The sequence below is a fragment of the Hevea brasiliensis genome, chromosome 16, assembly GCF_030052815.1.
Source record: "Hevea brasiliensis isolate MT/VB/25A 57/8 chromosome 16, ASM3005281v1, whole genome shotgun sequence".
Classification (NCBI taxonomy): Eukaryota; Viridiplantae; Streptophyta; class Magnoliopsida; order Malpighiales; family Euphorbiaceae; genus Hevea; species Hevea brasiliensis.
This window is the reverse complement of record NC_079508.1, coordinates 54,963,856-54,988,653: the sequence shown is the minus strand read 5'-3', so window position 1 is coordinate 54,988,653 and position 24,798 is coordinate 54,963,856. Positions and strand designations below refer to the sequence as shown.

The 24,798-nt window shown below is 30.9% G+C and overlaps 2 protein-coding genes across 4 annotated transcripts; both read left to right on the top strand.

Moving 5' to 3' along the window:
- The first annotated feature begins 1,131 nt into the window (after positions 1-1,131).
- On the top strand, positions 1,132-6,770 carry LOC110662322 (cell division control protein 2 homolog A). 2 transcript variants are annotated; one of them, XM_058138606.1, is made up of 9 exons: positions 1,132-1,298; positions 2,229-2,267; positions 2,388-2,572; positions 3,899-4,019; positions 4,482-4,655; positions 5,415-5,578; positions 5,674-5,761; positions 5,855-5,908; positions 6,367-6,770. In XM_058138606.1, the coding sequence occupies exons 2-9, from the start codon at positions 2,259-2,261 to the stop codon at positions 6,454-6,456; spliced, it is 885 nt and encodes a 294-aa protein (XP_057994589.1). In that variant the 5' UTR covers positions 1,132-1,298; positions 2,229-2,258; the 3' UTR covers positions 6,457-6,770. The 2 variants fall into 2 exon arrangements, with proteins under 2 accessions (XP_057994589.1, XP_057994590.1); XM_058138607.1 differs by lacking the exon at positions 2,229-2,267 and having other exon boundaries at positions 1,133-1,298.
- A 3,163-nt stretch (positions 6,771-9,933) lies between these two features.
- Positions 9,934-18,120, top strand: LOC110662321 (hydroxymethylglutaryl-CoA lyase, mitochondrial). 2 transcript variants are annotated; one of them, XM_021821267.2, is made up of 10 exons: positions 9,934-10,136; positions 11,749-11,917; positions 12,304-12,511; positions 12,736-12,915; positions 15,080-15,160; positions 15,255-15,418; positions 15,640-15,776; positions 16,928-17,043; positions 17,363-17,621; positions 17,858-18,120. In XM_021821267.2, exons 2-9 carry the CDS (start codon positions 11,751-11,753, stop codon positions 17,609-17,611), a joined length of 1,302 nt encoding a protein of 433 aa, XP_021676959.2. In that variant the 5' UTR covers positions 9,934-10,136; positions 11,749-11,750; the 3' UTR covers positions 17,612-17,621; positions 17,858-18,120. The 2 variants fall into 2 exon arrangements, with proteins under 2 accessions (XP_021676959.2, XP_021676956.2); XM_021821264.2 differs by lacking the exon at positions 17,858-18,120 and having other exon boundaries at positions 9,936-10,136; positions 17,363-17,841.
- The last annotated feature ends 6,678 nt before the right edge of the window (positions 18,121-24,798 follow it).

Genomic DNA, 24,798 nt, shown 5'->3' with positions numbered 1-24,798 from the left:
TTCAACCTTCATTAATCTTATTGTATGGATGTTCAATGTTTTGTGGTTTATAATTTAAGTATTTGTTTGGTATTACAGTTGGAGTTGCTGCCGAGAAGGTATTAAAAATTAATTTTAAATTAAATTTGATAAGTTTTAATTTTAAAAACACTAACATAATAAAATTATTTTTTTAATTATTTTTTTAATAGCATTTAAGATGATTTTTTTTTTGTTTTAGAAAAATAATTTTAATCCTTCAACCCTAAATTTTATAAACCATTTTTATATATCAATAATGGATTTAAATTCTATATATTTATCATTTAAGATTTAGTGGGCAATTTCAATTTTCAAATGCTCGCACATTTATTTATTGGGCTAAGAAAATGAGCCAAGCAGCTCGCGAGTTGCTTGAGATTTCGACAAAAGTTCGGTTCAATTCGATTTATTTAAAAAATGAGCCAAGCTCGAGTTTAATTTTTAGGCTCGTTCAGTAAATGAGCCAAGCTCAAACTTAATAGTATTTAGCTCGTTAATGCTTCTAAGTAAGCTTGTTTCATACTCGCTAGTTAGTTTCATAGTAAACTCGTTAAATAGATTTGTGAATAATTTTATTTATAAAAATATTTAAAATATATTTATTAAATATAATTATTTATAATTTAAATTTAATTTTTTTTTTATGAAAATTAAGTTTATTTATATAAGAGTTAATCAAAATTATGTAGTTTAAAATTCATACTCCTAAAAATTTTAATAATAATTATTGTTTAACAAAAATTTATTTTTATATTCATTATTATCATTATAAAGTGTATATATATATATATATATATATATTTTATACATTTTAATTGATTAATTAATTATTTATTTATAAAATAAAAATTATGTATTAAACTATTTGAAATTAATCAGTTCAATTAATTTTTTAAATCGATTTATATATATATATATATATATATATATATATATATCAACGGTTAATTTTTTATTTATCTTAAAAAAATAAAAATCAAATATATTATTTTTCTATGGTTAAATCTTGATTTTCTTTTTAAGGATATGGTAAAAAAAAATAATAAATGGGGATATGGTAAAAAAATAATAATAAATGGAAAATTAGGGTAAAGTAAAAAGAAAGTATATGGCAAGTCCACTCCTTTCTCCTTCACTTGACCTCCTCAGTGTTGCAGCAGCAGCTCTGGACTCACCTAAATCCTCTCCATCAATCAATCTGCTGCCGTCGCTTCTCTCCGGTCACTGAAAGATTCCGTTGACCAGATTCTTGATTTCGGGTTTCCAATTGCGACCAGGTACTGGATTTCTCTTTATCTTTCTCTTTAAATGCCAGCGGATCAGCAATGTATGTTGGAATTTTGGTGATATCTTTAGGGTTTCTTTTATGTATAAGCAATGGGTGATTCCATGGTTGGCTTGCCATCAATTTGGGGATTTTCTGGACTTTATGTTTTATTTTTGTTTTTTTCTTAATTTCTTTTATTCTTATTTGCGTGAGTTTCAATTTGGTTTATCAATGCCATTCCTGAATCTAATTTTTGTACTCTCATTGATGGGTCTTGGCATATTTGCAGTTTATCTTAGCTATCTGACGGATTGTTTCTTGACAGAAACTGTGTTATTGAGTTTGACCTCATTAAAAGATTAATTTGGTTGTGAGAATTAGAGTTTAATAAGTTGACAAGCATGGTTACTTTGGTTTGTCGTCTCTTTCAGATCACACCATGGTGAGGTGTAATCATTAGCAGGCAGGCTTTATCTTCTGAGGCAAACATTTGAGCCTAAAGCTTTATTTAACTAACTAAATTTGACATTACGTTCACAGTTATGTTTGGTGGTCTTTTACATGACAAATGGATAGTTTATTGAAGTTTTATCAACTGATCCAGAATTTTATGTTGGTATGATAATTTGGATAAAGTTTGGTGTCCAAACTGTCAATATGCTTGGTTCATCATAAAAATGTAAGTTTGGTTCCTGATGAGACAGGTTGGAGTTTACGCATCTATCTATGCAAATGGACAGGCTGCTTGTATATGAATATAACATACTGTCAGGCCAAATGAATGGGTTCTAACACCATTGGAAAAAGTGATTTAAAATGTTTTAATATGGCTACCCAGCAGAAACTAACTTGTTTGCTTTGATTTGCTCTTGTCCTGTGATGCATACTATTTTCTTCTTAATTTGTAAATTTTCCTAAAATCCATTGTTACATGTGGCAGTCCTTTGCAGAGGCATTTGAACCGGACTGGATGGACCAGGTCAGTAAAAGATTTGTGCTTGTGTGCATGTAATAAATGGGTATATTGTGATTTTTTTTTTCTGGACCTTTTAATTTTTCTTGTAATTGTTTTACTGATTATGTTGTTCAAAAATGACAGTATGTGAAAGTTGAAAAGATAGGAGAAGGAACGTATGGAGTGGTATACAAGGCTCGTGATCGTGTAACCAATGAAACTATAGCTCTGAAGAAAATACGCTTGGAGCAGGAAGATGAAGGTGTTCCAAGCACTGCAATTAGAGAAATTTCCCTCTTGAAAGAGATGCAGCATGGGAACATTGTCAGGTGTTTTGTTTATTTAGTTGATCAAACTAAGCTTTGGAGCATAGTTATAGCAACCCTTCACTTTTCCTTAAAGTAGCTTTGTTGGATAAGGATGCCTTGACATGGACATGACACTTTGGCCCTTCAACTTAGTGGGAAAATATATAAAATTTTAAAAAATAGTCAAACCAAACAGGCCTCTTTTTATATTGGCCACTTTACTTTTCTCTTGTACCATAGGTTGGAGATTGTATCTGACCTCCCTCCTGTCAATCTTGTATTTTGTTTTATTTCATTTTCTAACTGGATTTTCTTTCTAAGTGCACTGTATATTGCATATTCTTTAAAGTGGGAAAAGAGCTCCTTTAACCTCTGCTGAAGTATTTGGATAAAATATGCAGACTTGTTTGTGTGTTTTTGATGTTGATTGGTTTTACATGTGATGTATTTCAAAATTGATTGTATGGAAGGCTTGTGATTGTTAAGTGATCATACGGTATGAGTTCCTATATCACTATTCTTTTCCGTCAGCCATATTCATCCCATCAAACTGCTTTTTTAATGACTATCATATTTGTGTATAAAGCCTTTGAGTAGATCTAGTCTGTCCTGGTTGCTGATATTAATCCTATTCCATCTTTTTGTTCTGTTAATCAACAGCCATATTTTTCTGCAAAACAATGTCATTGCAATTTTTGCACGCATCTTTCCATTTTGAAATATAAGTCTTCTTTGTTGACGAGACAAGGTTTCGCACCCTGACCTGGGCATGCTCCAGTGACTTGGATAAATTTACTTATGTGATTTAATTGAAATTTTGATACAAACAGCAACTATAATTTTCCATTCCTGCTTGTTGAAAGTTTATAGCTGTTTAGATTTGTCATTTAATTAATTTTGTATTTAGGTTCCAATACTATTTTACTTTAAGCTACTCCTATTTTTCAATGAATTGAAATGATTAAGCAAATTATTTTGTATTTAGGTTTTTATTGTCTAATTCTTAGTTTTTTCTCACCTATTTCACCACTTTGAGGCTTTTTGCCTTTGTGGATTAATTAGAATCGGCATATATACATGCATTCATGGAACAACTTCCCAGAGGCTTGTCCCTACTTAAGCCACAAAAATTGAGCAGTTGACATTCACTAGGCAAAACATGTAAAAAAATGGGGAGAATATGAAAAAGATCTAGTGGTGCTGACTAATATTTTCTTCCCCAGCCAAATATTCTATGTTTATCTTTGGAGTAATTGTATATAAATCTTTCAATAATCTCACTTTTCCTTTTCTAATGTTTTTCCCCTTATTTTGTAACAAGTTATATAATTGATATTATGGTGACAGGTTGCAGGATGTGGTGCACAGTGAGAAGCGACTGTATTTGGTTTTTGAGTATCTGGACTTGGATTTGAAGAAGCACATGGATTCTTGCCCTGAATTTGCTAAGAATCCTCGTCTGATAAAAGTGAGTGATATTTTCTTTTTACCATTTGGAGGCTCATTTCCTCTTCCTTTTCCAGCACTTTCTCTTTGTTCCATCAGCGGTTTTTGGCTTTAATTTATGTAATATGAAAGACCTACTGTTAGTTTTGAAAATTCCAGAAATTATAGGTAATGTAATCCTTAAAACTTAAAATTATGAGCAATTTATTATATTATTTTCATGCCTGATGGAACCAGGATTTTCTGACCGCCAGGCACACACACCATTTTTTTTTTTAGTACATTCATGAGGTTGTGTTATATGTTTGTCTATCTTTTTTTGTGGGGTTCTATTAACATTACCATTATTTCTTTTTAAGTTAGCTTGCCCAAACATTTTTCACTAGACATCTTTCATGTATATAGCTTCTGATTCTAAGAATAATTATGGTGGTGGTGTTAATTATGATTGAATAATTATTTGATCATTTTCTTTTATTTGCAGCAATTCCTTTATCAAATACTTCGTGGCATTGCTTACTGCCATTCTCACAGAGTTCTCCATCGAGATTTGAAACCTCAAAATCTGCTTATAGATCGTCGTACCAATGCACTAAAGCTTGCGGATTTTGGATTGGCCAGAGCATTTGGTATACCTGTTAGGACATTTACACATGAGGTATCAATCGCACTGGAATTAGTTTTCTTGGCCTTGCCATATATACTTGATTAGGATATCTGACCTGTTGCAATCTAATTCCTAGTATTTTTTCTTCAATGTTGTTACATTTTAATTCTTTGTTGCAAACTGAGAACAAAGAGATCTAAATATTGTGAAAAGAAGTGCAGTGTGCAGAGTGTTTTGACTAGTCTGACTAGTCAAAATATTGAAGAAGTATCAATATATGTAATAACACTTGCTTCTCCTAAAGTTTGACTAGTCTAAGCATCTAAGGTCCTTTCTCTTCTCACAACCAATAGGATAACTTTAATAACCATGGAACGTTAATTAGAATTTTACCCAATGAAGGAAGAGGGAAAAGAAAAGACTGTTAATATCTACATGCTTTTATATAGCCTCTCCAATATATGAGTTATTGCTGTTTGGCCTGTGCTTCTTGACCTTCATTGTCCAGATGCTCATTGCCACTCCAAAGTATATTGTTTTTTTCACTGAAATTTATAGAACTTAGTATTTTAAATTTGCTTAATCATCAGTTGTTATGCCCCTAACTGAATATCAGCTTTTCCCTTTTTGTTTGTTGTCATCATCGAAAGATCCATTTTCTTACATTTTCCCCCTTTTTTTGATTCTAGAACAGGAAAACAGCAATTAGCAATGAGTTTCTAATACATGTGAAATATTGGCAGTGTTAGTGACTGACATTTACAATGCTTTGATACTTGCCTTTCTGGGTTCACTGAATCATCTTTCTAGGTGGTAACCCTCTGGTATAGAGCACCAGAGATTCTGCTCGGATCTCGACATTACTCAACTCCGGTCGATGTGTGGTCAGTGGGATGTATATTTGCTGAGATGGTGAATCAGCGGCCATTGTTCCCTGGGGACTCTGAGATTGATGAACTATTCAAGATTTTCAGGTGCTATATCTTGTTAATTACAATGGTTTCGTTGGTATTTATGTTTATATTTTGCATTCAAAGTTTCTACTGTTTAATGTTGTTTTCACATGCAGGGTCTTGGGAACTCCAAATGAGGACACATGGCCTGGGGTGACATCTTTGCCTGACTTCAAGTCTGCCTTCCCAAAGTGGCCACCTAAGGTCTTGTTCTTTGCTTGTGATGTTATTCAATTTTCATATTTCGTTTGCCTATATTATTTTTCTTGTCAACTCTTATGCATGTTTTCCTTACAGGACTTGGCAACTGTAGTTCCAACTCTTGAAACGGCTGGCATTGACCTTCTTACTGTAAGTTCAAATCTTATAGTTGCAAACCATGACAAAGCTCTCTTATACCCTTCAACTAAACTTGTGTTTAAATGTGCTACATGCATCAACTAGAAGGTATATTCAGTGCAGCATCTACAACAACAACTAAGCCTTAATCCCAAACTAGTTGGAGTATATTTAGTGGAGTCTTCCAAATAAATTGATTATTACCTGAAATGGCTTGATGACAACATTCGCTCTTAATGAGGGGGAAAAGCACGTTCTTTTCTGATGCTTGGGTTCGACTAATATAATATTTTGTTATTTTTATAATCTTGAGATTAAAATTTGTTCACTTGTGATTGTTTGGCAGCTTTTTATGAGCATTATGCCATCTATATGATTAATGATGTACAGATTCTATGCAACTTAATTTTGAATCTCTGCTGTGATGTCTGTCCTTGCATTTGCTTATGTATGTGCTTTTAACATGCCAGAAAATGCTCTGCTTGGATCCCAGCAAGAGAATTACAGCTAGGAGTGCTCTTGAGCATGAATACTTCAAGGATATTGGTTTTGTACCCTAGTTCTGTTTCTCGTCAATAATAATACATATTATATGTATCATCAATGTATAGCACTTGGTGGATTTTGATTGTGTGACAAACATGCATGTTCCCTGCTATTCGCTCCTCCAGTTTTCTTTGGTGTCGAACTGATCCATTATCTTGGAATTGTCAAGCATCTGCTGGGTCTTATGCTCTATATATGTCTTATAAATACAGGGGAGATACAGAGGGATGGGGATTTTCGTTCTTTTCCAGTTTGCTTGTAATGAACCCTAGATAAATTGTTGAAATGCTTTTGATCTATTTGATTCTTTAAGCTTTATTATCATCTATTTAATTCTTGTCCTTTTGTTGAAATACTTTTTTATTTAGTGAAATCAACCAAATATCCTAAAAAGAGGTGCCATGTATTGATTGTTTCAATTTAAGATTCCTTTGGAAAAACATTTTAGGCCAATTTTTTTTTTCTTTGGGAAATAACCAAGATTTCTTTTTTTTCTTTTCCTAATGTTTTGAAAAAAAAAATCCCATATATATATATAAATGCTCGTAAAAGAGATGGGTCATTTTAATATTGTAATTAACAATGGAAATTAACCGACTTTTTAGTTTTAGTGTTATTAAAAACACAGACAACCTATTTATTTTTCTTATTTGATTAACATAAAATAATTAAGCTTATGGTATCAATATAATTTGCTAAAGAATAATTATAATAAGTTGAAATTAATATATTTTTTAAGAGGCATGTATGCAAGTTGTATGTACATATATACAGTGACAAAGTCAAAAATTTTATTTAGGGGCTCATTTTAAATAATTGTATAAAAATAAATACATATATTTTCTTATAAAAATAAAAATAATAAAAAAGTGATTAATAATCTTTTTAAAGAATAATAGAAATATGTATATATCCTCTTATGAACATTAAAATCGCAATTTTTCTAAAAAATTGATAAAAAATTTCATTTTTTATATTGATAAATTTGTTATCATGTCAAAATTTTTGAGCATTAATTATTTCTTTCAATTACCTCAATTTTGATATTAGAAAAAAAAAAGAAATTATGGAGAATTTTACATAAAACTAAATATCTATATTTCTAAATTTTTTATTAACTCATTAAATTTTATTATTAAAAAAAATTCACTAAACTCAATAGAATGTTACAATGATTAAATAAGGTAAAGAGAAAGAATGTACTAAAATTGATTTTTTATTATTAATTTGCTAAGAAATTTAAGAATTAAATTGAAATTTTTAACTTTATTATTCTAAAACATATTTAATAGAATAATAGCTTTAAAAATTCGCGACATTAGAAATCCTTAGTGATCTTTCATGTAGATTTTTTTTTTTAAATTTTAGTTAAAACTCTAAACATATCGTTTACCTGAAGAGAAATTTCTTATATTAAAGAAATTATTACACTTACTAATAATTAGTGAAATTCACACTTACATACTCAATTTTTAAGAATTAAAATAAATTATTTTTATTCTTAAAAAAAATATAAAATTTAATCTTTTTATTACATCTTAATCCCTCACTCATGTTAAATAATCTTTTTGTCTATTTTTAAGATAAACTAACATTTTATTCTCTTATCTTTGATTTTTTTAGAAATTAAAAGTTAATTTTTACATGAAAATTCAAGGACTAAAATATTATTTAAAGCAAAATCATAAGGATTAATTACATAATATTTTAATTTTACAAGTAGATTGCTATAAAATTAAAAAATTGAGTATTACATTTTTTAAAAAAATGTATATATAAATGTTAATTTTATTAAAAGTAAAAAAATTTAAGGTAATTTAACTTTTATTTTTATTAAAAAGACATTTATTCTCCTAATTATTTCAAAATTTCTGAGGAGCCTAATGCCTCCCTTGACCTATTAGTGGCTTCGCCCCTGCATACAAACGAGGATTACTCTATTTTAAAATTTGTAACAGATTTTGTACTAAAATGTTAATTTCTTTTGATATTTTATTCATTAAAATGAAATTAATAATGAAAAAAATAGTAAATCGTTTTTATCGTTGAACGAAAAGCGTGGCATGAGGCTTTTAAAGAACATAAATAAAATTGGCCGATGGAAGTCTCGAACCTGCGACCTTCGCGTTATTAACACGACGCTCTAACCCACTGAGCCAATAGGCCACTTGATAAAATAGTCTCTCTGTTGTTTTTAATTATTATATTATTCTATTTCATTTATATTTCAACTAAATTTTACTGACTAAGCCATCTTCTTTGTCATTATAAGTTTATATTTTAATTGCATCATAATAATATTATCATATTTTTATTTGTTTTGATTAATCATTATCTCTTTTATTTTCAAAATTGAATTTTAAAAATTTAAAAATGAATTTAAAAAATTAAAATATTAATTAATTTATTTTTTTATTTAAACCAAATAATATTCCCCCTGAAAAAAAAATTATCCCTTTCCTCGCTTGAATGTGTCATTTTCACTTTCATTAAAAGATAATAAATAGTAATGCATTCCATTTTTTTTTTTTGGCAATTGCTTTTATCTTTGATTTTGAAACCGAAAGCTTACCTACTTCTCATTCAATCCCTTTTATATTTTAGGTGATTACGATTTAATTTAAAATTAAAATCAAATTAATTTAATTTAAAATTGAAATTAATCTAAAATTAATCAAATTCAAATTAAATTAAATTAGAATCATTATTTAATTTTGACCATATAATGAATATTTTCTCATTTTAAATAATTTTAATGATTAAATTTAATTAAAATCTCCTAATCCTCTTAATTTCAAAATTAAAATTATCAATTTAATGTTAATGTAATTTTGAAATCCAGTCATAGTGGGGCCAGCTTACATTCTAACAAAGTAATCTGGACCTCAATTTTGAAATTGACCTTTGCTTGGAATGCCATTTAACACTTGCCATGCTACAAAATCTTTCTAGCCCATCATTCCGTGATGCACATAAAACTATACAATATTCCTCTTCATAAACGTGGCATCACAGCATTGGAGAAATAAATAAATAAATAAATATATATATATATATCTCAATTATTATATTCTAAATAATAAATCTTAGAAAAAAAAAAAAAACATAATTTAAAAATAATTAGACAAAAGTATGCATAATTGTTCATTTTTTTTTTCATTAAAAATAGGGGACGCGTATCGAAGCCGCATTAGCAGCCACTCCAAAAGAAAAAAAAACCTTGAAAATTGACGCTGCAACTTCTAGAACCATGCGTAAAAAAATTGCAATTTAGAAAAAAAAAAAAAGATATTTATTGGGCAAACGAGTCCAAAAATCAATTAGAATTTTTTTTATTATTTTAAAATAATAAAAAAAAATAAATAAAGAGCAGAAAACTAGTGTGGGAAGAAGACCTAACCCCCAACAGAAAACTACCTACCACCACATCTCTTGTGTGGCGATTTATTTCACGAACCTCAAAACAAAAAAATAATAATAATAAATTATTATTATTATTATTGTGAATTAAAAATAAATATTCCCAAAAATAAAAACGAAACTTAGTTTGCGGCTCCTTCTTCACGTTGTCTAACCTTCTCTTCTTCCTCTTTCTTTTCATCTAACCCCAAGGAATGACTGAATTTTTTAGCTAAACAACAGATTAATCTCTGAAACCTAACTCTTTCCTTTCAAGCTTTTTCCTTCAATTCAGGTTTGTTTCCTTTTGACGTCTCATTTGTTTTCCAATTCAATGCGTGTTCTGTTTGTCTCCCGAGAAACTGGAGGAAAGGAGAGGAAATAAAACAACCGAGGAAAAGATTTTGAAACATTTTTTTATAAATTTTTGTTTGTTTGTTGTATTGGTTTTATCAAAGGAACTATAGAGAAGCGAATGTGAATTTCCTTTTATTATTATTGTTGTTAATTTGTTTTGCTTTGTTTTTCGGCTAATGAATATAGTTAGTGTATGCGATTTGCTTTGGAATTCAATGTGTGGCTGGTTTTGATTATCGAGCAATTTACTGTTGTTTTTGGTGTTCTTAGTGCAGTTTTGCTTTTGATTTATCTTTTCTTTAATTCTAGTTTCAAGAAGTGCATTTAACTTTTGCAATCGGATAATGTGCATTTCTGTTTAGATGTCTCATATTAACTTGCATTTGTCATTTTTTGTTCCCAAGTTCTTTTGCCTTGCTTGTCCAGAATTTGCCTCCTTTGCTCTTGAGGTTCATTATGTTGCAGAAGTAGTGGATTATTCACATTGGACCACAAATTTGACTTGGGATTATATAAATCTGTTGCTGAAAAAGTGTGGAAAAGAAAAGAGGAATTTGGAAATATGGACAAAGAACAAGGAAATAATTGACAAGGGTGTGTGAGAATTTGGTGAAAATTTCTCATTTCAAAATGCATTATAAATTTTTTATTGTATTCTGTTCAATTAAGTAAGTGTTAAACTTTTAAGATGTTAAGCAATGGCATCTGTTTGATTCATTCAGATTGGAGGAAAAATTATGCTTTAGGCCTCTTGAATGTCATTTGCCATTTATAGAGTGATTATATTTTTTGAAAATTTTGGAATAAATTGCATACATCATAAATTTGGCAAAGAGTCAAATAGTTTGTTGGCTTAATATGCTCTGCTTTATACTTTTGTCAAATATCTAATAATTCCTTGACCTTTTTTTGTGACATTGTAAAGTCTTGTGGCATTTATTAACCATTGTTTTCAAACATTTATTTTTTCATCTCTGCAAAAGGTTTAAGTCAGAGATAGCATATTTTTTCTCAGTGGAATTTGTTAATGCATTGACAATGTAAAACTTGTTTGAGTTTAGAAGAATCTACTTCCACACAAGTTTACTATTTATTTCATTTATGATGTATCAGTGAATTTAACTGTAAGAAATTATGTTGTTTGTGGCCTGACCATGACTTGCGGGCTATTTTTGTTATATCTACTTAAATTTAAGAGTTCTACTCTTTTATATATATATATATATATATATATATATATATATATATTTTACTGATAATATTTTCATTGGAAGTATTGGATCCTTTATTTTAAAAAGGTGAAGTGAAATGAATTCTTTTAGCAATATATGCTTGATCAAGATGTTAAATTACATTTAGGAATTTTCTCATGCTGGAATCAGGTGCTAAATTTGTTTTAATAAATTTGAATAGTCTTTTGTTATGATCTGCATATTCAAGTTGTTACTGACTGAATACTTGCAGTAAAGGTTTTCTATAAGCATTCTTAACAAAACATTAAATTAATTTTGTGCCTTAATTACAGTTCCATTTATTTGCATTTACTGCAGAAATGTCGAGTTTGGAAGAGCCACTTGGCTTTGACAAGTTGCCAAGCATGAGTACTGTTGACATGATTCAAAGGTTCTCATCTGGTGCTTGTCGTCCCAGTGCTGATGAAATGGGAATGGGAAGTTGCTGGATTGAAGGAAGGAGTTGCAGCTCATCCAACAGTTGCGAGTAAGTGAACATCAAACAGGGGTTGTAGAGACTATATATTAATGAACTGGCATCACCATCATAGCCTTTATGAACCACTGCCACTATCTTTGTTGATGATCCATAACTGCCTGATCACCACTATGGATATAAAAGAACATGTCTTTGTTCCTCCTTAATAGCAAAGGCAAATATTTTCCAAAAATATCAGAAAGCACACCAAATTTTATCTGAGTTTTCTGTTTCATTATTTTAGGGCTTATAAGTCAAGTTCATTGCTGTTTCTCACTTAATATTGTATAACCTGTTTCCTGTGCATAATTAAAGCTATTAGATTTGAGTTATTAATTTTTTTTTTTTCATCTTGCTTATTAATTACAAATCCTTAAGCCTCTATTCATATGCAGGGAAGATTATGAGGAGTATACAAGAGAGACATTTCCTTGGAAAAGACATACCAGGGATTTGTCCCATGGTAATTCCTATGGTCAAAGAACCATGAGCTTAGGCAGGAACCACGCAGTGTGTGGAACAGTTTGGGACTCACGGTGCTTTCCAGATCGTCAATACAACTCCAAGTCCAATGACAACGACACGCGGGATTTAACAAATAAGGTGATTAAATAACTTTTAAGCAAAGCTTTATTTTTTCTGTCTTGGTAAGTTATTGATGATTGTGTTTATTGTCTTTTATTTAGTAAGTGTATTTTCTGTATTGATTTCATGCCATGATTGCATTTGTCCTATTAACTTTTTTGAATCATAGTTTAAGTACTTTATTCTACCATTTGTTCAACTTATTTAAATTGTGAACTTTTTATGTTATTTGGACAAACCAGTTTTGGAAGGGCATACCAAAGTTTGTGAAGATAGTAGAAGTTGGTCCAAGAGATGGACTACAAAATGAGAAAAATATTGTACCTACAGATGTAAAGATTGAATTGATTCACAGACTAGTCTCTTCTGGGTTGCCAGTTGTTGAGGCTACAAGTTTTGTATCACCCAAATGGGTTCCTCAGGTAATTTAGTCTCAATTTTGTACGTCTTCTTCTTTTAGCTTTATTTTTTTAAATCTTGCTCTACCAGTGCTTTATAAATGTGATGGTTTTAGGTATAATTAACACAACTCAATTATAATCTTAAAAGCATATGTGTGTGCGCGTGTGGCTGTGTGCACATATCTGACTAAAGATTATGGCCAATTGCCTCCACAAATCTTTATATTAGCTCTATGATTACTAAATAATTATTTATAGAAGCTACTTATGGACCTTGTCTTGCCATTATTTTTCAACAAATATACTTTCAGTTTTTCACGAACAAGCACTCTATCCTTGTTCTATTCTCTGTGTTGAATGAGCTTTTTTTAATTTTTTTTTTCTATGACCTCTGTTTAGTCATGAATCTCTGAGCCCTCCTCAGCTCTTCTGTTTCTCATCCTTTCCAGTTCTTGTTTGTGACCAGCTTACATCCTAATGTACAGAGAACAATATTGGTTAATAGATTATGTTTTGTTCACTAATCAATGATCATTCCTGCTTAATGAAGTACCATCTGTCAGTTATCTATGTTTTCTCTTTAGAAAGTTATGTTGCCTCACTTCTTGGATGGCCTCTTTCTTAGGATTGCTACCTGCTTTATTTTTTCCTTCCTGTGGGGCTAGTGTAGCATCCCCTGTGGAGTCCCTTACAGATAGGGGAGAGCAGTTTTCGGCTTAAACCGAAAAACCGAACCGAACCGAGCTAATTCGGTTCAATCAGTTCGGTTTATAATTTTTGATAATTTCGGTTAATCGGTTCGGTTATTTTCATAAAAAATAAAAAAAAAACTGAACCAAACCGAAATTATTAATATATATATATATATATATATATCAAGGAAATAAAAAAAAACCGAACCAAACCCTAAGATTTAGGTTTGATCGGTTTAAAATCGAACCGAATCCAGTTGGAAATCAAATGCTCAATTTATAAATTTCGGTTTGATCGGTTTAAAACCGAACCGAACCGATATTTATCGGTTTGGTTCGGTTCGATTTTCTCTTATTAATCGGTTTGGTTTGGTTTTTAAAATTTTTTATTTTCGGTTTTCGGTTCGGTTCGGTTTGGTTCGGAACAGAATCGACCGTTTGCACACCCCTACTTACAGATAAGTGGGAAGTGAAGGATCAAAGGTGGAATTTCTATTGGGGTAAATCCAAAGAGAGACAGCAAGGTAGAGAGCGAAGGGAAGAGGGAGAGATTTATAGGGGTGGAGGATGAGGGAAGGAGGGAGGACGATGCTAAGCAAAAATTTTGTTCAATTACATGATTGATCCCTTTGATTATATTGTTTATCTAAAATTGGACTGATGATTCTGAAAATTAATTTGGTTTTACTTATGGTATAATTTTGCAGGGCTGAAATTGTGAGGACTTATGGTTTTACCTTTTTCTCTTGGAGGAGAAAGTTGGGGGTTCGGGGGGGGGGGCGGGGGGGTGTGTTGGGTTGGGTGTGGGGGGTGTGTGGGTGGGGTGTTGGGTGGGTGGGGGAGAGTACCGGTGCGGGGTGAAGGGGAACAGATGAGCAGGGCCCACTAAAACTTTTGCACATATGGGTGAAAATGGGATGACAATACTTATTTATCCATACTATTCTACTTTAAATAACTCATTAAAATGCTAAGGATACAGTATACACATAATCTGAACATAAAAACCTAACTTGCACCTTTTACTCCTTTTCTTCCCATTCAAACAAGAGGGGTGAAACTAATTTACACCCTCTCTTGTTCTCTCCCTCCATTTTCACCCCTGCACTTCTCTTTCCTCAAACATAGTTTTAGGTATGTTATTTGTCAAATTTTTTAATTTCATGCTGGTGAATACCTAAATATTATGTGGTTTGAACAGCATCACTATCTTTTGGGAAATCAGTATATGCTCACATGTGAAAGAACATTTTTGTTTCTAAAATGCAATCATGATTGTAGTGTAAAAGTCATTTTCTCTCTCACCCTCTCTGTGATTTCAATAGTAGTTTATTTTTTATAAGTCGTACCTGAATGAACTCACTTCCATTGTAAGTTCATTGAGGTTTAGTTGAGCTGGTTTGGTTTTTAATGAACTTGCTGCTATAGTAAATTAATATGACTGCCTGACTTATTTTCTTTATTCTGGCTCCTTTTTTGGTGCCCTTAAACAGTTAGCAGATGCAAGAGATGTGATGAAAGCAGTTCAAAGTTTGGAGGGCTCTAGACTGCCTGTTCTGACACCTAATCTAAAAGTGCGTATCTTTGTTACCAGTACACTTGCAAGCAATCTAAGAATGTCATAATGGATCTAATAGGAATCTTCTGGTCTGCTAAATCATTTTCTAGGGATTTGAAGCAGCTGTTGCTGCTGGTGCTAAGGAAGTAGCAGTTTTTGCATCAGCTTCTGAGTCATTTTCGAAGTCAAACATAAATTGTAGCATTGAAGAGAGTCTTGCTCGTTATCGTGCTGTTACTCGTGCTGCTAAAGAGCTTGGAATTCCTGTTCGTGGGTACGGCTTCTTTTGCCTTTTACCTTCTCTCCACCTTGAAATTTCTTGGGAGATCAAATCTTTTTTACTTTATCTGCATCACCATATGTTGATACTGGCTTCTTTATTTTATGGCACGTTAGCATTGTTTCCCTATAGGTGGATTTATGTTATGATGCCTCTGTTGAAAACAAAGATCAAGCCAAGTATAATTTTTTATTGGGTTTTGAATACTTTTGTAGGTATGTATCATGCGTTGTTGGATGTCCTGTGGAGGGAGCAATTTCTCCTTCAAAAGTGGCATATGTGGCAAAGGAACTTTATGACATGGATTGCTTTGAAATTTCTCTCGGTGATACAATTGGTGTTGGTACATGTGGTAATGTTTTAAACTGACTCTTGCTTAAAGTTATAATCTCTCATACACACGTCTGTGCTCAGTTGTATGGTTGATACTACTGTTATTTGCCTGGAAATCTCTTGATGCTCTGTTTTGGCTATTCGATTATACCATAATTCACTCTAGAAGGTCTATTGCCTTTGAATTCCAACATATATATATATATATATATATATATATATATATATATGATACAATTGGTGTTGGTACATGTGGTAATGTTTTAAACTGACTCTTGCTTAAAGTTATAATCTCTCATACACACGTCTGTGCTCAGTTGTATGGTTGATGCTACTGTTATTTGCCTGGAAATCTCTTGATGCTCTGTTTTGGCTATTCGATTATACCATAATTCACTCTAGAAGGTCTATTGCCTTTGAATTCCAACTTATATATATATATATATATATATATATATATATATATATATATGTGATACAATTGGTGTTGGTACATGTGGTAATGTTTTAAACTGACTCTTGCTTAAAGTTATAATCTCTCATACACACGTCTGTGCTCAGTTGTATGGTTGATGCTACTGTTATTTGCCTGGAAATCTCTTGATGCTCTGTTTTGGCTATTCGATTATACCATTATTCACTCTAGAAGGTCTATTGCCTTTGAATTCCAATATATATATATATATATATATATATATATATTGAACTCTTGTTATAAAATAGTCATGTTGCATTACTGGATTACCTTCTTATTTAGCAATTCAAGTTGTTTTTGCAAGTATTTTAGCAATTCTTTGGTTTTTAGTATTACTTTCACGTCCTTTTCCTATATTGGCAACATATATGCTCTTTTCTGCTACTTTTCCATCTCAAAATCAGCACTCATTTTGAGTATATATATTGTGCTTTTGTTTTGCAATATTTGTTGGCAACTATAATTGGATTGATGTTAACAGCAAGTATGAAGAATGTAACATACATGTGTACTGTAGAGCTTATGATGGAGCGATCAAATTACTTTTTTTTGGGCAAGAAAAATCTGCATTACCATTTTCAGGAACATAATTCTTTTCACTTTTCAAATATTACCTTGTGCTATTTATTGGTTCCAATTTGTTCTTGTGACTACCTTTTCTTTGTTTTCCTCACTTTAATTTTTGTTTGAAACAGGGACTGTAATTCCCATGCTTGAAGCTGTAATGGCTGTTGTTCCTGTTAAGAAGCTTGCTGTCCACTTTCATGATACATATGGGCAATCTCTTCCAAATATTTTGGTTTCCCTCCAGGTATGCGTTGGATTTGGATTATGATAAATAGCCTGTGCAATATGCTGATGGAGTATTTATATGCATTGCTTATTAAGCTATATCTAATTTCAGCCACCTCTTGCAATATGCTGTGCTTAATTTGGATTAGTCTATAGTTATCTCCTGATGGAATGCTAAATATCCAGTATTTAGCAGAAATGAATACATTAGAGCTGAAAATTTTATATTTTCTGTATTCATGCTCAATGCAAATTTCGCAAATGCATCTTTATTGTTTTTATTTATTTCCTATTGGCAAATGTATCGATCTCAATAACAATATTTTTGCTTTTAACAGATGGGGATTAGCACAGTGGACTCATCTATTGCTGGTTTAGGTGGGTGCCCATATGCTAAGGGAGCGTCAGGCAATGTTGCCACTGAAGACGTTGTCTACATGCTTAATGGGCTTGGGGTGAAAACCAATGTCGATCTACCAAAACTCCTCTCTGCTGGGGATTTTATAAGCAAGCATTTAGGTCGTCCATCTGGATCAAAGACTGCTATTGCCTTGAGCCGAGTTACTTCTGATGCCTCTAAGATATGAGGCATTTCAGGCAGACATATCCATATCCAAATTAGCAAACAAGGAAAATTGCAAATTGATTCCTGCATGTGTTTGTAACATATATATATACACAAATAGATAGAAGTAAAGACCACAAGCCATATATCCTGTAATTATAATTTCAGCAACAAACTATTCACTGTACTCGAATGTATGCTATTAGTAGCAGAAACTGCATATTGGCTGAATAAAGAAAGAAATTAATGCAATCTTTATTTTTTGCAGAACTAAGTAGAACAGAGTTTTGATTGCCTTTAAACTTGAACAAATGGACAACCTGCTGAACTTGGATAGTGAAATATCATATTGGTTATATTACATGTAAATGGAATAGAAATTGGTCTTTCATTTTCATTCTTGAGATCTAATCTAGAAGATGAGAAGACAAGCTTTATTTTTCTTAGCTGATTAATATTATTTGGATTACCACTTTCTGTTGTCTGGATCATACAAAATGATTCTTTGGAAGGAGCAATATTGTTGTGGCACCCTTTGGTTAGGTAATTTTTTTTGCGCTTTTTGCAATTTTTTTAATCAACAGTATCATTGTCATTCACTGTTGTTGTTGTTGTTGTTGGTGGTGGTGGTGGTGGTGCTGCTGCTGCCACTATTACTATTATCACTATTACTTCTCTTGATGCAATTGCTATCGCCACCCAATCTGAGATTGGGGCCCTGCATTGGTGTTCAATTCCTAAGCCCTAAATTAGTGATCAAATAGAAAATTTGAAGGGCTATGAGCATTTTGCAATAATGATGGCTTACTATCCTAGTGGCCCATAAGATCATTAATTGTTCCCTTAACAACTCCCACATCAATCACTTTAGCACATGTCTTCAGCCCCATCTTACTGTTCATTTTTGCTCACTTTTCTTTTTGTATGTTTTTGAACCTTTGTGTGCGAAAGTATTATTTGGAATGAGATTGGCACCTCTTCTGTTCGAACTGGGAAAGCCCATCATATTAAGAGGCTCATGGAGACAAGGTGTCTGGGTTATGAAAGTAGTTGAGATCCCAATGATGATAGAGCACCAAGACTTTGACCACTAAGAAAAAGGCAAACAACAGGCAGAAATAAAGAGAGTGAACTCCTGATTGCTTGCCCACCAATGCCTTAATCATGCCCAGTAGGGGACATTCTGGTTCACTCAGAGCTATATAGCACTCTCAAATGTTCAAACTTCAACTTTATGGAGTCAGGAGTGGTTGATGCGTATTCTAACTCATAATGAAAAGGGAGCCCTGAAAGTTCTCACAAGGATTAAGTAGGTGGTGGCATGAAATATATAAGAGCATAAATAGATGAAAATTCAGAGCCACGGATATCGATATTTTTAGACTACTAGTCTAATATGAATAGTTGGAGGTCTGCCTTTATTCATTACAATTTATAGTTGAACATTAGGACATGTTGATGGCCTATAGTTTTCAAGCTTGCCAAAAGAGGACATTCCTTCCCTTTAGCACCAACAATGGACACGCTCTAAAGGATAAAAAATTCAAGATATATAAATTATTGTTTGTAGCAATTCATGTTAATGGATTCCACCAGGATTTCCTTGGTAGTACTTGTGCTAGCACATGGGAATAGTGCATTAATTGGGTTTATGTTAGAATCTCTCTCATGCAATATTCATTAGTTATTTTTGCTTCTGTTTGTTTACAAAATTGATGTATCAGTGAAAGGACAAAATTGATATGACTCAATTGTATGCCATAAGCGGTTGGTTTCAGACATTTAGTTAGATAGTGAGGAAATTATGTTTCATTTTGGTTTAAATTTTTTATTTTTTGAAAAAATATCACTTTTTAGAAAATAATTTATTTTAATGGGAATAAACAAGTTGTTTTCAGAGAAATAAAAGAAATAACTTTCTTGACTTTTTGAAAAGTTGAGACAAAATATCAATCAAATAAATTGAATTTATTAACTTTATAAGAACTTAAAATTCCTTAGTGCACTTATCTCCAACTAAATAACACTTAAATTTAACTAGGGTGGAGCTGATTTTAATTAATCCATGAGTTCATAATTAATATTTTAATATTATAATAAATTATATAAATATGAAAAATTAATTTCATAAATTTTATCGCGTGTAATAATTTTTTTCTCAATTATTAGTGCCACGAAGGCAAAGGCTATTCTGTTTTGATTTGGCCAAATCTTTTCAAATTTGAAGGCTTTATTAAATTTATTTATTTATAGTCTATTATTTTAAAAAAGTAGAACCTATTTATTAATTAGTGGTGTGAGGTACAAAATGTCCAAATATAATCATGAGTAAGGGATGCTCATTTTTGACCAAGTAGTATACAAACACTTAAAAAATAACAAATGTTAGTATAAAAGGTGACATTAATAGTGCTAATATTGGAATATTGATTCTTATTCAATAACATTATTATTATTATTATTATTATTATTTTGTCCCTAAAGATCCTCCCTATTCGAAATTAAAAAAAAAATGGAATTTATTTGGTTAGTGGATAAAAATGATATTTTATTCTTATTAATTTAAGAGTGAAAAACATTTTTTATTACATATTAATTTTTTAAAAAATTACTTTTCTTAAAAAGTAAAAAAAAAAAAAAACTATTTTTATAGAGATATGTTATCATCACCCCATTGTTGTCCTCACCACCATTATTACATTACCACCAATTTAAATTTTAATCAAGTAAATGAGTGAGTTAGAATTAATTTGATTAGAATTAATTTCATTGAAATAGATATAAGAACCCATATAAAAAATAAATAAAAATTTTTCTCGTTAAATTTATAAAAAAATATTGCTATAAATTTATACTAATATATAAATTATTGCATGTTATTGTTATAAAATTATGACCCTAAATATTTTATAATGAAATTATGACTGCTGAAAAAAAAAATTAACAATAATTATTGATGTAAAAAAAAATTTAATGATAAGAACAATTATTGTCATATAATTTTTTTTTATGCATCATTAGCAATAGTTGGTGTATATTAATTTTATTGGCAATAAAATTAATATTGCTGTAAAATTTTTATTGATAATTTTAATATATATATATATATATATATAGAGAGAGAGAGAGAGAGAGAGAGAGAGAGAGAGTATTAGGTAAAAATTTATATAATATATTAAGGTAAATTATTAATAGTTGGTTATGAGAAACCAGCATATTATGATATATGGTGCAATTTGATGATTACATAGAGGAAGTCCTTCCCAGAATAATATGAAAATAATTAATATTTTCATTTCAATATTTGGAAAGCAATTAATCTGTTTAATTTAATATAAAACTATAATAATTAATTTCATTTTTAGCATGCAAATGCAAATCCCTTTATGGGATAATAAACATACATAAAAAGGAGGTTTCTTTTTGGAGTCGTGAACTATAAGCTACAAAACAACCTTATTGCCGTACGAAGACGAGTGATTTCCCAACACTATCATTAAAAATATTATCCTATTATTGACTGCCACGCGGCCTTAATCAGAAGTCAAACTTTGCTCGATCCAGGTCCCTTAGTAACGAAGGAGAGGAGTTGGTATAGATATATAGGTTGTAATGACATAATATCCACCTCTTACCATAAGCTTATGCCAATTTTTTTTTAATAAAAAATTGAGGCATAGAGGCTTAAAAATGAGTTCATTAGGAAAGTAAAGTAAGATACTTTCAATTACTGAATCAAATTATATATATATATATATATAACAAGTATTTCAGGGAATGAATGAAGCTTGAAGAGCAAGAGTTGTGAATGTATGACTTTAATGTAATAGCTTTGCTTTGTCCTTTGTGATGATAAAAAGAAAGTGAAGATAGACAACATCATTTTCTGCAAGAAAGGAAAGAAAAATCACTCCTCCACCTTAATTTCCATGGCCCAGCAGTCAGCTCCTCTCTCTTGTCCTACCTCTTTGACCATTTTCTTTGATTTGATCTTGATTAGACTTTAGGTTGATGATAATTTATTTGGAATTTATATGTATGATATATGTACATCAATGTTTATACCGTGAACCTTCATTTTCTTAATTTTCATAATTTGTATAACATAATACTTCTTCATTTTCATCAATGAAAAATAATTTTTCGAATTTATTTATTGCTACTTTGGAAGAAGAATATATTTTTCAAATTAGGGTTGCTAAAAAAAAGAAAAAAAAATCTTTTTCCATATATATATATATATATATATATCATCTTAGATTTATCCTGTTTTAATGGGGATGCATTTGATATAAAGCATCAGGGAAAAGAGGGGATATTTCAGGAATGATTTATATCACCTCCTGACTCCCTCTCTATCTCTTTCTTGTGCTGGTGCTGTAAATGCAAGCAACAGCAAAAGCAAGTATCACCCAAAGCTCCAACAGAAACAACTCTCTCTCTCTCTCTCTCTCTCTCTCTCTCTCTGGTCCAAAAGAGGTTTCCCAAATAAAACATGGCCTCTGCACCATATTTATTTGCGTTCATCAGTTTCAGGCACTAAACCCTATGCATTTTGACTCTCACCTTGCTCCTTTCTCGTTGACCATTCTCATATCTACACAGCTCGCTCAAACTCTAAGTTCCCTTAGAGAAAAAAAAAAAAATCTTTTTCCTGAAAGCTATGGTTATCAGTTTCCTTCTCTGTTTGGTGTCCCAACTAAACTACAACTTTTCTTGTACTTGAGTTTCACATAGAGGCTAGCAGAACTTCCTTTTTTACTGAGATCGACGAACAAGGAATTCCCTTTTATCCTTTTTCTTTTTCCTGCTGCTTTCACTTTAGGGTTTTGGGCCAGGAGAGGAGCATATATATACATATATATAAATATAAATATATATGTTGCATGGTCTCTCTTCTGGTTTCTAGAGAGTGAATAAGCAAATGGGTTTAAGATCAAAAGAGTTCACCTTCTTTGCCTTCCTACTTGTGGTAGTTTTATTGTTAAAAACTTCATCTTTTCCTGATGGGTCAGCTAGATTTGGAAGCTTCAAAACTGGGTCTGTTTCTCAGTTTCATCCTGTTGAATCTCATGGTGGCCATGGAGGAGATAATAAAGATCATGAAGACGGTGATGATCCAGTAGGTTTGAGTGATGAAAAGAGGAAAATCTACACAGGTCCCAATCCTTTACACAATAGATAGCTAGTCATAAAGCTTTGTGTTACATATTTTATTCACATGAAACTATATATATGGGAGTTTTTTTTTTTTAATATTTATATTTCTTTCTTTGAATAATTTCTATCATTATTATTAATATATATTTTTTGGCTTGTGATCATGTAGCCTCACAACTGCATATAGAAATTCTTGATAGATCTTTTTTTAGGAAAAAATGAAGTTAAGTAGCAAAATATTTAAATATGATATACATATGTATAAATTAAGAACATATATATGATCGTCAAAGCAATTCATCCAAAAAGAAATAATGAAATTAAGGATCATGATATTGCTGCCATCAATGGATTTGAGGTGTAATGAATACCAGGAAATATTTATGCTGGTTTGCTGTATTCACTTTGGGTGGTTGAAAATAGTAATTATCAAGACCTCTCTCTCTCTCTCTCTCTCTCTCTCTCTCTCTCTCTCTCTCATATATGTATATATATATATATAATATATAAACACATATATCATGGTAAATTATAAAATATATTTTATTTATTAAAAAAATAGTGCATAGAACACTTATAAAAAGTTTTTTTTTTCAATTATTGAGAATGTAACTCACATTATTGTGAGTAAGATTACATACAAGTGCAATCAATAATTTCTCCTTAATTGTTGGCTTAATCAATGAGACTCTCTTGATCATTATAATTCTAAACCTACTTGTTTCCTTTAAATATGGAACAGTCATTCTCTATAAGAGAAAGTTTAGGGGTAAACCAATCCTATTTACGTTAATTTACTTTATAATTTTACATAATTCAAAATAATAATAATACAAAGCATTCCATAATGAGGAAAGAAAAATAATGATCAGTTAATTGCCTTTTATTACAACTGAAATTTTTTGTTTTTTCAATTGCCTTTTTGAACAATCAAATCCTTCCTATCCTAAACTTAAATGCATTATATTCATTGAAATTTCAATAGAGAATGATTAACTTATGTACTTGCAAATAATTTTTTTGTATAATTCATTTTTTAATAAACCCAATATTTAATTCATAGCAACCAATATACTGATTTTTAAGTCAATTGAATGCCAATCGATCCATTTCCCCCCATAAATTATACCATGTAATATAATTTAATGATGGATATAAGTACTGTTGATAGTTATGTTTATATTTCTTAGGATAGTATAATTTTTTAGGCATAATACACTTCATAAAAATTAGCCCATTGCATCAACTGAGGACAGTCACATGAATGGTTTTTGGGAGAGCTAAGGCTGCTATAATATATTATAAATTAGACAAATTATTTTTAATAACCCTAAAGAGTTTAATATACAATTAAAAAATTTTTATTTAATAATAATTGTTCTAAGAGTATAATATTTTGAATTTAAATTCTAATCAAAGTCCAATTAAAAAAAAAAAATTAGTATACAGAGTGCGTCCATCGATATAGAAAAGAAATGAAATTTTGCTTCAGATTATTAGTGGCGTGACAAGAGGTGTTTATGGCAGTGAGATTACATTTGCTCACCCTTTTCCGCATAGTTGTGTATTGGGGATGCTTCTTGCCATTATTGGAGTATTTAATTAATCAAATGAAATCTACGATAGGATTCTCATCTTAGATCATGGATTAATTAAATCAATTCAATTGTCTGAGTTATCATTAAAAAATCTAATTAAACACCAATCATATGTCAAAGAAGGCATTCACACGAAGCTGTTTCTTGGTAGCCATTGGAAAGAAAGAAATTGTCTTATTTATGTTGGCAGGCCCAAGAGCACCTCAGGAATAAATTTCTATGGTCAAATTAAGGTTTTCTGAAGATTTAAAAGCTTGGAAATTTCTATGGTCAACAGGCATTCACACGAAGCTGTTTCTAAGGTTTTAACCATAGAAAACCTTAATTTCCAAGCTTTTAAATCTTCAACCCGAAAAAGTCAAAATATGTGGAAACGTTCCATTGCATTCATGCTTAACTTGAAACATGATATAATGGGGCATTGACTATAATGATGCTGAACAAATGGAAG